Here is a 13526-nt window from a genome sequence, read left to right as displayed (position 1 = left end):
GCCATTACAGCTATTTGGGGAGTGAATTAGCAGGCCGAAGATTCTGTCTGTTGCTTTACCTCTCTCTAACTCTTTTGAATAAATAAAAAATAAACCCTTTAAAAAATAGTTCAGTACAATAAAAATACAGACTGATTGCTTAGAGGTTCATAATAATGCAAACAGAAGTCTGAGATTATCAACACAATTATATACATATTCATTATCCTACTTTAGACTTACAAGCCTGTCAATTCCTTTTTCCCCTCTTCTGGTTCTCAGCTCTAAAACATTAAACTCATACTCCTACCAAAGGATAGGGAAAATATATTATTAGACATTTAACTCAAACAAGGGAGTGTGACTACTTATTAAACTACGTTTCTATTATCAGAGAGACTCAACGTGAATTCTTTAGTGATGAGGACAAATGGGTCAGCTGAAGGCTTTCTTGGAATGTATTCTACAACAGTCCTTTATTTTTCATACCAGTTATAGGGGTCTCAACTATATTTCTAACAGAACAATTAATAAACAGGATGGAGTTAGTAATGAAATTGCAAAGTATCCTCCAAAAAACTTCATTGTGACAAAGTTCAAGAAGCAGACCTTTACACATTTTCAGTCTAGAGACTTCCAGAAATGAACTTAACCATTTACCAGAGGTCTTAACTGGAAGCAGGTAAAATTACATACTGACTTTCCAGGAGAAAGATGATGTACTTTAACGTAATCAGAACAGTTGTTCTAAGTCAAAACAAAAGATTCTAGAGAGAGCGGGACATCCAGCTTCCCTGTTGGGGCCGTGAAGCACGAGCAACAAATGAGCGAGTTAAAAATGGGTGATGCTGAGAAAGGCAAGATTTTTGTTCAGAAATGTGCCCAGTGCCACATCTCGGAAAAGGGAGGCAAGCACAAGACTGGACCAAATCTCCACGGTCTGTCTGCACAGAAGACAGGTCAGGCTGTTGGATTCTCCAACAGAGACGCCAACAAGAACAAAGGCAACACCCTGGGGGGGGGGGGGCACTCTGATGGAGTCTTTGGAAAAGCCCAAGAAATACATCCCTGGAACCAAAATGATCTTTGCTAGCATTAAGACTGAATGAAAGGGCAGACTTGACAGCTTATCTCAAAAAAGCTACTAATGAGTAATAGTTGGCCACTGCCTTATTTATTACAAAACAGGAATGTCCCATGACTTTTTTTATATCTACAACATAATTTAATTCTCATACACCAGAATTCAGACCATGAATGGCTGACAGAATATTTTTGTTCATCAGTCTAAGATTGCCTTGTGTGGTTAAATAAATAGGATTGCGTTTACTGAAATTCTGGTATAATTCCAGTTCAGTAAATGCCCCTACTGTTTTCCCCTTCTAAGGATATGATTGGACTTAATAATGTTCAACTTTTCACAAAAATTGTGAATGCCATCCCAAAACCTTTTGGGAGACTGGATTTATATTTAAATGCTGGGGAGGGGCTGGTGCTGTGGTGCAGTGGGTTAACGCCCTGGCCTGAAGCACCGGCATCCCATATAGGTGCTGGTTCTAGTCCCAGTTGCTCCTCTTCCAGTCCAGCTCTCTGCTGTGGTCTGGGAAGGCAGTGGAGGATGGCCCAAGTGCTTGGGCCCCTGCACCCGCAAGGGAGACCCGGAAGAAGCTCCTGGCTCCTGGCTTCAGATCAGCACAGCTCCGGCAGTTGCAGCCATCTGAGGAGTGAACCATCGGATGGAAGACCTCTCTCTCTCTCTCTCTCTCTCTCTCTCTCTCTCGGCCTCTCCTCTCTCTGTGTAACTCTGACTCTCAAATAAATAAATAGATCTTTAAAAAAAAAAAAAGCTGGGGAAATTACTTCACTGCCCCAGGACCAAGGAAGACTCACTTGTGTTCTCTACCCACTAAAGGCAAGAGCTGAAGATAGAAATGTCTAATTTGTATTTCTGGTCTTAACTATGTCAATCTAATTAGAATTTCCTGTATCTAAACTGCTGCCTTTTACTTACTGAAAGGCATTTTAGTATGGCTTACATATATCAAATAAAGGTTTTTTTTTTTTAAAAAAGATTTTACTTATTTATTTGAGAGGTATAGTTACAGACAGTGAGAGGGAGAGACAGAGAGAAAGGTCTTCCTTCCACTGGTTCACTCACCAAATGTCCACAACAGCTGGAGCTGCACCAATCTGAAGGCAGGAGCCAGGAGCTTCTTCTGGGTCTCCCACGTGGGTGCAGGGGCCCAAAAATGTGGGCCATTTTGTACTGCTTTCCCAGGCCACAGCAGAGAGCTGAACCAGAAGAGGAGCAACCAGGACTAGAACTGGCACCCATATAGGATGCCAACACTGCAGATAGAGGATTAACCTACTGTGCCACAGCGCCAGCCCCTGTAGATGATCTTTAAGGTCAGGTGCTTTGAAAGTCAGCACGACCAGGTGAAGTAACAAGTTAAACTCCACTTTTGAATTCCTTACTACCTTAGACTAAATTAAAATTCAGGATTGTCTATAAGCAGCTGTTTGAAAACACATAAAACTGAGGAACTACTGTGTATTTGTGTTTAGTAATGGCGCTTTTGCCAACTCATTAGAAGGACCAAGGTAGATGAGATACACCATCAGTACAAAATTTCTAATTATGTGATCACAAGACTTGGAATTAAAAATAAAATTACAGATCATGAAAAAAACAAAACCAAACAAAATTCTAGATCTCTAAATTTCCTTAAAAATTTCTTATCCTTGTATTTCTACATGGGGAGAAATTTCTATAATATTAATGAATGCATTCTAAAAATAAAGTGGAATTTAAGTCCAACTAATTTCATAAAATACAGCTAAATCTGGGACAGGAATTTAACTCTGCAGTTAAGATGCCCACATCCCACTCTGCCTGGGTTTGATTCCTGGCAACACAAATCAACAAATAGGAGAGCAAGTGTGCTCGCCCCCCTCACTTCTCTTTCTGCCTCTCAAAAAGTAATTTTTAAAAACTTAAAAACATGTAGCCAAATATCCTTGAATAGGGGCCGGCATTGTGGCATAGTCAGTAAAGCTGCCGCCTAGGACAGCGGCATTCCACACAGGCGCCGGTTTGTGTCCCAGATGCTCCACTTCCAATCCAGATCCCTGTTAATGGTCTGGGAAAAGCAGAAGCGGAAGGATGGCCCAAGTGCTTGGCCCCTGCACCCACATGGGAGACCTGGAAGACCAAACTCCTGGCTCCCAGCTTCAGATTGGCCCAGCTCTGGTCATTGCGGCCATCTGGGGAGTGACCTAGTAGATGGAAGATTTTCTGTCTCTGTCTCTCCCCCTCTTTCTCTAACTCTTTCACGTAAATATCTTTAAAAAAAATTTTTTTTAAAACCTTGAGGAGACTAAACGAAAATGCTAATCTTTCCCAATCCTGAGTTTAAAGACATTATTTAATAAGCCACACTGAAAGGCAATCATCTCCATAGAGTAAGTAGTTATTGTTATGCAAGGTTTGCTATATTTAAATCATGTTTCGTATTACATGGCTTGTAGTTGACAAGATTATTAAGAATTATACTAAAATGCTTCCTTTGGTTCTGACATGATTGTTTATTTAGAAATTCCACCAAAAGAACAGAGTTTACCCCAAAACACTGAACACAAGCGACATAAACAGCTGTCTTGTATCTGTGTGCAAGTGTGCACCAAGTTCCAGGCACCTATTAAACACTGACAGCTATGTTCACTGGTACTTCACAAGTCATTATCAAATAAACATTTAATCAGAGCTTAATCCCATCAATTCATATGATAAATGCATGCCCTCCTTACATGATAAATCTACGATTAATAAGTTTATTTGGGAAAACTTGGTTTGAAATACAGTGCCATTTGTTGCCAAAATACCATGGTAAGTAAAGTATAACTCAATATGGTTGTCATAATAAAGGTAGCTGAAGGAAAAGCTCCCATCATTAAAAATAAAAATGTGGAAAAATATATGTATCAACTTACTTTAAATATCAGCCCGTTTACTTCACCAGGCTTTTAGTTTAAAAAAACAAAATCATCCAAATCAAATTTAATGAATTATGTTTACTGACTTTAGCTCTGCTAGAACACAGTTTCCAAGTGTGAGAGGTAAGCTGCAAGGCAGATGGGAATCCTCAAGTACACACGAAACACTCAACCACACGGGGAAACGGGCACAAATTCATGGAAAGTGACAACTCAGATTTTAACAAGCTTTTTAAAAAGATTTGAAGTGCTCAAAATTCCATCTAAAACCCAAGAACCTTTAAGAATCAAATATCTTACTGAATTAGAATTCTTTAAAATCAAGCATTGTATCTGAGTGTCACTAACAATTCAGATAAAGTTACCAAATTTCAAATTTAATCCAGTAAAACAAAATTAACAGCATACCATTTTTCCTAGTTTGCATTTTGGCAGGTAAGTGTAAAATGTATCAACAATTAAAGATTGGAAAAGTACTTTACCCTTTGTGAGATAATCACTCTGGCCTCGGGAATGAACAGCTTCAGTCCTCATAGAATAATTTAACTATTCCGAGACTTCATTAGTACTTTACAGTTCTGGAGCATACCAAGAGCATCAGGTGCTACCTTACACATTCTGCAACTAATAAGGAAACAAGGAAAAGTGGAAAGCAGTTCTACTTGAAACTTTTGTGAAACAAGCACAGGAAAGAATAAGTTTGAGATACATTCTATCTTTTTCAAAGGGGGAAGAAAGATTTCACTGTAGTTCCACAGACTACAGATATTCAAACAAAGAAGATATTTATTGAGAGTGAAACATGTCTTTCAGGCTAGATCCCAGCTATGAACCACAACAGCCTACACCCCACATTCCATCAATTAACAATCAGGGGTTTTAAACAAGCAGTCTTCCCTTCTGCTTCAAAATTAGCTGCATTCTCAGTCCTTTTACTAAAGCTGTCATGGAGCAACAAAGGAAAATTAAATTGTTAAACATTAAACTAAAGCCACATAAAAATGCTGTTTCCTCAAATATATTTATAACAATGTAATCTGTAATTCTTAAATTTCTTAAATATTTATTCATTAATTTTTTTTATTTATTTGAAAGGAAGAGGGACAAAGCAAAGGGGAAGGGTGGATAGATGGGCAAGGCCAAAGGCAGCAGCCAGGAACTCCATCTGTGTCTCTCACAAGGGTGACAGGGACTCAAGGATTTGAGCCATCAACTGCTACCTCCTGGGGTATCAGAAAGTTGCTGTTTCAGAGAGTAAGCAAATATATGCTAAAGAAGTGGTTTTGAACTTTTTTAAAAAAAGATTTATTTCGTTTGAAAGGCGCAGTGACAGGGAGAAAGAGAGGAAGGAGAAAAGGGGATGGAAGGGGAAGGAGACGAGGATGGGGAGGAGAGATCTTCCATCCACTGGTTCACTTCCCAAATGGCAGCAAAGGCAAGTTTTGGACCTGGAATTCCATCAGGTTCTCCCACATGGGTGCAAGGGCCCAAGACTTGAACCATCCATCTTCTGCTGCTTCCCCAGGCACATTAACAGGTAGCTGGAAGCAGAGCAGTCACGACTTGAATATGTGTTGCCAGTATTTGCGCCACAGTGCCAGCCCCACTTTTGAGCATTTAAAGCTAACACCACATATAACATGAGACAACATGTGTGAATACTACAGGCTGTTACTGTGAAATCTGCCGTTCTCTCTTTCCTTCATTGTTTCTTTCTGTTAAATGGTCACGGGCCTACAATTTGGAAACCTCTACAGAACCAACAGCCCTGCTAAAGGCATGCCTATAAACATTAATTACATAACTGGACAGTAACAAATTTAAGATTGTGCTCAGCTTATGCCAGTTCTAAAAGTTACCCAGGGCAAACAAATCTTTGAAGTTTAGAGGAGAGTAAAATTTCAAGTCATCTTCTGAGAAACAAGAGCCAGACTGGCATCGCACTTACTAGCTAGGAAGATACTGAAGCACTATTTTTGAAGTTCTGGGGAAAAAAACTATTACGAACAGGACATTCTGTATCAAATATGAGGAAAATAAAAACATTTTAGATAGTATAAAGTGCAGTAAGTTGAAAAAAAGACACTTCCCCGCCTCATATACATATATATACACACACACCTATATATATATATATATACACACACACACACATATATATAGTATATATATAGTAGCCACAGCCTGATCCTTTGGCACTGTTAAATGTTAGTCCATACGGCAAAAGGATTTGCAGATGTAATTAATTAAGAATCTTGATCTAGACTGTTCTGGATTGCGTGGCTGGACTCAATGTGATCACAGAATCCATGAACGGGAGATGAGAAGGTCAAGAAGGAAGTAGGATGAGTGAAACTGAAAGCAAGAAGTTGCAGTGATTCCAGGAAGGTCGGTCACCAGGCAAGGAAAGGAGGCAGCTTCTCAAATCTAGAAAAGTCAAGGAAACGCATTCTTCCCTGGAGGCTCCAGAAGGAACTAGACATGCTGACATCTTAAACTTAATTACACTGAGTTAAGACTCTGGACCTTGGGCCTGGCGCCATGGTGAGCAGGTTAATCCTCTGCCTGTGGTGCCAGGATCCCATACGGGTGCTGGTTCTAGTCCTGGCTGACCCTCTTCCAATTCAGCTCCCTGCTATGGCCTGGGAAAGCAGAAGATGGCCCCAGTGATTGGGCCCCTGCACCTACATGGGAGACTGGGAAGACGCTCCTGGCTCCTGGCTTCAGATCGGCGCAGCTCTGGCAGTGCGGCCATCTGGGGAGTGAACCAACAGAAGGAAGACCTTTCTATCTCTCCCTCTCACTGTCTGTAACTTTACCTCTCAAATAAATAAATAAAATCTTAAAAAACAAAAAGACTCTGGACCTCCAGATCTTGAAGAAAATAAATTTGTGCTCTTTAAGCCACCACATTTGCGGTACTTTGTTACAATAACATGAATGCATGATTCAAAGTTTACAGTCTATGCAATGTTTCTTTGAAAAAAGAACTTGAGAATACCTATTATAGAAAACAAACCAATAACAAAAGGAACTGGGGAAGACTCCCTCTTTGACCAAACTTCAGTGAGGTTCTTTTGAGCCCTCTTCTTGACAATTCTCCGCCTTGGCCTTGTCCAATCATCATTCTACCCTGGCCAGTTATAGTACAAATTCTGTTCAGTTTGGCAAGAATCCCCCAACCCTTGATACTTGATCATCCTCGACATCTGGTCAGATTCCTCATTCCCCACCCTTGATACCTGATCACCTGCCAGCCTTAAGCAACAATCCTCCTACCCTTGATGTCTCCTCTTAGTAATTTTTCATCCACTGACCTCACACCTGCCTGACTGCTCACTGCTTATGAATTCCCACTTGTCCTTACTGCATTGAGAGTTGAAATCTATCTCTCCTCTATATTTTGACAGTCTTGACACCTATCACAATAGTCCTGAATAAAGTCTGCCTTAATTTTTTAACTGTCAGAATAATTTTATTTAACTGAGTCAAAAAGAGAAGCAAACACAGGATCTATGAAACCACAGGAGACTATATTTACACATTTCCAGATGCCAAATGTGTAACTGCCTAGAAAGTAACCAGTCCACATTAGAAGACACTACAAATGTCTTCAAGAATTCCAAGCCACATACAGATCATGAATATTATTAGCAATATAAGTATATATAAATGTAAGCATATATAAATATTCCAAAAAGAGAATGAGGGGACTACTAGAAATCTCAGGGCAAACAAGAAACAGAGTGATGAAAGTCATAGCCCAAACATGAAGTAAAGTACAAAGGGGTATGGCTGGGATCTGAGGGTACAAACGAAAAGTGCATTTATTTGACCTCAGCATTTTTTAAAGAATTTTTAAAATTAATTTACTTGAAAGAAAGAGTTACAGACAGAAAGAGGAAGAGACAGAGAGAAGGCTCTTCCACCCGCTAGTTCACTCCCCAAATGGCAACAATGGCTGATCAGAAGCCAGGAGCTTCTTCCGGGTCTCTCACTTGAGTGCAGAGGCTCAAGCACTTGGGTCATTTTCTGCTGCTTTCCCAGGCCATTAGCAGACAGCTGGATCAGAAGTGGAGCATCGTGCTGGCGCTGTGGCTCACTAGGCTAATCCTCCGCCTTGCGGCACTGGCACACCGGGTTCTAGTCCCGGTCAGGGTGCCGGATTCTGTCCCAGTTGTCCCTCGTCCAGGCCAGCTCTCTGCTGTGGCCAGGGAGTGCAGTGGAGGATGGCCCAAGTGCTTGGGCCCTGCACCCCATGGGAGACCAGGAGAAGTACCTGGCTCCTGCCATCGGATCAGCGCGGTACAACGGCCGCAGCGCACCAGCCGCAGCTCTGCCTGTAAAAAAAAAAAAAAAAAAAAAAAAACAAAAAGAAGAAGAAGAAGAAGAAGAAGTGGAGCATCTGGGACACAGCCAGCACCTATATGGGATGCCAGCACTGCAGGCGGATGCTTTAGCCTACTGTGCCACAGTGCCAGCAGAGGTGATGAGCTCTGGTTTTTGGCACCTGCTAATTTCCATGTTGCAAATACTCCCAAGCTTACAATGGGACTGGCTCCAGTACACCAAGGGTTCCACCTCAAGCTCTTTCACAACTGTGAAGTATCCTAAAGTACTAACCTAATTTATTCAACCAATCCTCTCCTGAGAAACAGAGAATCAATCAATTTGCAATGGAAGTTAAAAAATGAAGCATCAGGAGGTAAAGAGCTTAACAGGAAATGCTGACCAAAGTTGAAAAAATAAGGAATCAGAAACTACCAGTAGGGGCCAGCATTGTGGTATAGTGTGTTAAGCAACCATCCACAACAACAGCATCCCATATGAATTCTGGTTCAAGCCCCAGCTACTCTACTTCAGATCCAGCTCCCTACCAATGCTCCTGGGAAAGCAGCAGAAGACAGCCCACACACTTGGGTTCCTACTATTCATGTGGGAGACACAGATGCAGTTCCAGGATCCTAGCTTAGGCCTGGCCCAGACCTGGGCATGGCAGCCATTTGGAGAATGAACCAGTTGGTGGAAGATCGATCTCTCTCTCTCTCTGTCTTTCCCTCTCCCTTTGCAATTCTGCTTTTCAGATAAATAAAATACTACCAGCAAGCCAAGACAAAGTATAGTTGCAGAGAGAAAAACAGTACCTGACACAGACAATCACAGAAGACAGCACTCCAGAGACCTTTAAGGTAAGAAAAATAAATAGCCCACCCCTGAAGCTGCTCCACGCTTCAGTTCTTAATGGCTTTCATTTCCTGTTCAATAGATTCAAACAGAAAATGCTCTTTTATTTTCCTGAAAAAATTCAATTACTTGTCTCTACACCTTGCGTTCCTTAATTCCATCTTACCTTTCAACAAAAACCAAATGTCTCTAAGTAATGGTTGTATTTATTTATGATCACTATGTTACTGCCCCATGGTCTAAGATATTCTAATAATAAAAGTTATTTTAAATGTTAAGATCTTATGGATATCATTGTTAAAAACTTTGGCATTTATTTTGCCATGCTGTGGATCTAAAGAATGCTCAGAGGAAGAATAAGCAGAATTAAGCAGGTCAGCATCAAAGCACAACTGAAAAAGTAAAGAAACAGCAACAAAATATCTGAAATACCACTTAGATTGACTGGTAGTTCTGTGCAAGATGAAGTGAAATATGGAGACCCGAATGCTTTATATACCCATATTTGCCCTCTGCCTGAGACAGTCTGCCTAAAGCAGCATTTTAGATAGTCTGTTATGGCACTAGTCCTATGAGAAAAGCTGGTCCAGTATCTCCTCCTGCCCCTCTACCCTCCTCCAATGGGATGTCATCCATAATCCAATCCCATACTCCCTACACTCCAGCCCGGTCCTCCTCCCATTCATTTTATGTTAAACAAATGTCCTTAAAAAATATACAGCCTCGGGGGCCAGCGCTGTGGAACAGCGGGTTAATGCCCTGCCCTGAAGCACTGGCATCCCATATGGGTGCCCGTTCAAGACATGGCTGCTCCACTTCCAATCCAGCTCTCTGCTATGGCTTGGGAAATCAGTAGAAGATGGCCCAAGTCCCTGCACCCGTGTGGGAGACCCGGAGGAAGCTCCTGGCGCCTGCCTTTGGATCGGCGCAGCTCCTTGCCGTTGTGGCCAATTGGGGAGTGAACCATCAGATGGAAGACCTCTCTCTCTCTCTCTGCCTCTCCTCTCTCTGCATAACTCTAATTTTCAAATAAATAAATAAATCTTTTTAAAAAATATACAGCCTCAAAAATCTATTTGACTCATTCTTTATCCCACTAGCGTAATAATCTTGGAAAAATAATTTGGCTTCCTTCTCTCTTTCTTATGTTCACCTGGGGACAACAAAGGATCCTGACCCTAACTGCAATTACAGAAACAGTATAAATATCATGACAAAGGAGGGGGACAGCCAATGAAAGTGAGATACATGAAAGAGCCAGCGCCATCATATCCAGATATCCTCTTCAAAAGAGCCCCCCAAGTTTTCAGATATATTTTCATATTCCTCTAGTTTAACTTGCATTGTCTGGGGTGAGCATTCGGCCTAGAGGTTAACATGCCAGTGTCGCATACTGGAGTGCCTGGGTTTGATACTCAGTTCCAGCTCTGGACTCACGTTTCCAACTAATGCAGACTGTAGCAGTGATGGCTCAAGTAACAGGGTTTAGACCACCCACAGGGAGACTGGACTGAATTCCCAGCTCCCAACTTCAGGCCCAACCTAGCTCTGGCTGTTGCAGGTATGTGGGAAGTGACCTAGTAGATGGAAGCTAGTCTCTCCCTCTCTCTCCATCTCTCTCTGTCTCACTCTCCCCTCCTCCCAAGTCCTAATATATTTTTAAATGCATTGCTTGATAAATAATAAAAGCTTAAATGCTCTTCAATTTTAACTTATATTTTTGTTTTCTAGCATAAATAGATTTATACCTTTCTATTTAAATATTTCTAGTTGGTCACTATCAGCATTATTGGTTCTTCCATTATATCATGTTTTCAATTGATAGTTTTAAATTTTTCATTAAAGTTACAGAATACATCTCTTCAACCAGAGGTCTTCTGACATAGCAGTCCAATTGCCAAGCAAGTAGTATGTGGGGTGCTGGGATGACCTCAAGACCTTGCAACACTGGCAGGTCTGTAAGACAATCAAGTTAACTACATCTGTCAGTGTGTTTGTAATAAATGCTACTGCTCAAATGATTTCCCTTCCAGCTTCCCAGATGCCACCTCAGCCTCCCTTTTATAAAGTACTCATAATCCTCTGTGTCCCATACTTCCTTCTGCAAGCAAAAAGATCAATGATAGATAACTGGTGGTCTGTTTTGTTCGTAAGCATGTTTTTTGTTTGTTTTTTTGTTTTTGTTTTTGTTTTTGACAGGCAGAGTGGACAGTGAGAGAAAGAGAGACAGAGAGAAAGGTCTTCCTTTTGCCATTGGTTCACTCTCCAATGGCTGCCGCGGCCAGCGCACCGCGCTGATCCGAAGCCAGGAGCCAGGTGCTTCTCCTGGTCTCCCATGCGGGTGTAGGGCCCAAGCACTTGGGCCATCCTCCACTGCACTCCCTGGCCACAGCAGAGAGCTGGCCTGGAAGAGGGGCAACCGGGACAGAATCCAGCGCCCTGACCGGGACTAGAACCCGGTGTGCCAGCGCCGCTAGGCAGAGGATTGGCCTAGTGAGCCGCGGCGCCGGCCCGTAAGCATGTATTTTTAAGATCATTAAGTAGAGGACGCACCACCTATATATATATATATATATATATATATATATTTTTTTTTTTTTTTTTTTTAATTTTTGACAGGCAGAGTGGACAGTGAGAGAGAGAGAGACAGAGAGAAAGGTCTTCCTTTTTGCCGTTGGTTCACCCTCCAATGGCCGCTGCGGCCGGTGCGCTGAGGCTGGCGCATCACGCTGATCCGAAGCCAGGAGCCAGGTGCTTCTCCTGGTCTCCCATGCGGGTGCAGGGCCCAAGCACTTGGGCCATCCTCCACTGTACTCCCGGGCCATAGCAGAGAGCTGGCCTGGAAGAGGGGCAAACAGGATGGAATCCGGCACCACGACCGGGACTAGAACCTGGTGTGCCAGCACCGCAAGGCGGAGGATTAACCTATTGAGCCACGGCGCCGGTCAAGTATCACCAATATCTAACACAGAGATGGGGCGTATGCTATGGTGCAGTAGGTTATTCCTCCACTTGCCTGCAGCACCAGCTTCCCATATGGGCACCGATCCTAGTCCTGGCTGCTCCTCTTCCGACACAGCTCTCTGTTATGGCCTGGGAAAGCAGAAGATGGCCCAAGTGCTTGGGCCCCTGCAACCGTGTGGCAGACCCAGAAGAAGCTCCTAGTTCCTGGCTCCTGATCGGCTCTGGCTGTTGCGGCCATTTGGGGAGTGAACCAATGAATGGAAGATCTCTTTGTCTCTCTCTCACTGTCTGTAACTCTACCTCTCAGAAAAATAAATAAAAATATTTTAAAAAATTAAAAACAGAGCACCTATTAGATAGGTATTTAAAATTTCTATGGCTAGGAAAATATTTATAGTTTTAACATAACTCCTGAGCAGTTATTCTATTTTTTTGCTTCCTAGTTTCTAGAAAGATGAGAAAAAAATTTCTTTAAATTCCTAATATCAACTGCCTGCAAAGGCTCATTATAAAATACTATTTTTATAAAAACCTTTCACCTTCATTTTTTTATTTATTTGACAGAGTTAGAGAGAGAGAGAGAGAGAGAGAGAGAGATAGAAAGGTCTTCCTTCCGTTGGTTCACTCCCCAAATGGCCACCATGGCCGGAGCTACGCCAATCTGAAGCCAGGAGCCAGGTGCTTCCTCCTGGTCGCCCATGTGGGTGCAGGGGCCCAAGCACTTGGTCCATCCTTACTGCCTTCCCAGGCCACAGCAGAGAGCTGGACTGGAAGAGGAGCAACTGGGACTAGAACTGTTGCCATATGGGATGCCAGTGCTGCAGGTGGAGGATTAACCAAGTGAGCCACGGCGCCGGCCCCATAAAATACAATTTTATAATAAAATATATAATATAATTCTTTCAGACTGGTTATTATACAAGTTTGTTTCTGAAAAAAAAATGTAATTGTAGGCTAAGTCTGGCCCCTACCCATTGTCCAATCTGCTCTCTACCCATTGCAGTAAGGGAAAATTGACCATTGTTTCTTTTGACTTATTGTATCTCTTATAGCAACTATAATATTTTATTGGATATATTTATTTTCTTGCTTCTCCTACTAAAGTATAATCATCATGAATACAATGATAGCAACTCATCAATCGCGATACCTCTAGTATCTATCACAGCACTTAGTACATGGTAGCTGCTCACTAAATATTTCTTAGGATCAAAATAATCATCTAAAATATTATTAACATGAATTATTCAACTAGACATTTACTTTATCAATTTATGTTTAAAATTAGACTTAGAAGCTATCTTCACTGTAAAAAGTACACTTCTGCAAAAGATGCTTGGCTTTCTCTATTTATTCAATTTTTAAGTTGTAGTTCAAGGTGGTACTTCAAATTTGATTAGGAC

The 13526-nt window shown here is 41.8% G+C and overlaps 1 protein-coding gene and 1 pseudogene across 8 annotated transcripts in view; one reads left to right on the top strand and one right to left on the bottom strand.

Moving 5' to 3' along the window:
• USP6NL (USP6 N-terminal like) overlaps positions 1 to 13526 on the bottom strand; it is a 256503-nt gene that overhangs the window by 82287 nt on the left and 160690 nt on the right. The window contains exon 3 of one of the 8 annotated variants that reach the window (XM_089311763.1): positions 4458 to 4599. The exons of 6 other annotated variants lie outside the window; for them this stretch is intronic. In XM_089311763.1, the coding sequence (XP_089167889.1) occupies positions 4458 to 4509 (52 nt within the window). In that variant the 5' untranslated portion in view covers positions 4510 to 4599. Of the gene's footprint in view, positions 1 to 4457; positions 4621 to 13526 lie in introns of those variants that run through there. One more of the 8 variants, XM_017347673.4, reaches the window with a different exon arrangement.
• On the top strand, positions 818 to 1134 carry LOC138845005 (cytochrome c pseudogene; annotated as a pseudogene).

Source organism: Oryctolagus cuniculus, chromosome 13 (genome assembly GCF_051225735.1).
Source record: "Oryctolagus cuniculus isolate XC-2025 breed Fujian yellow rabbit chromosome 13, ASM5122573v1, whole genome shotgun sequence".
NCBI lineage: Eukaryota > Metazoa > Chordata > Mammalia > Lagomorpha > Leporidae > Oryctolagus > Oryctolagus cuniculus.
This window is presented reverse-complemented; position numbering and strand designations above follow the sequence as displayed.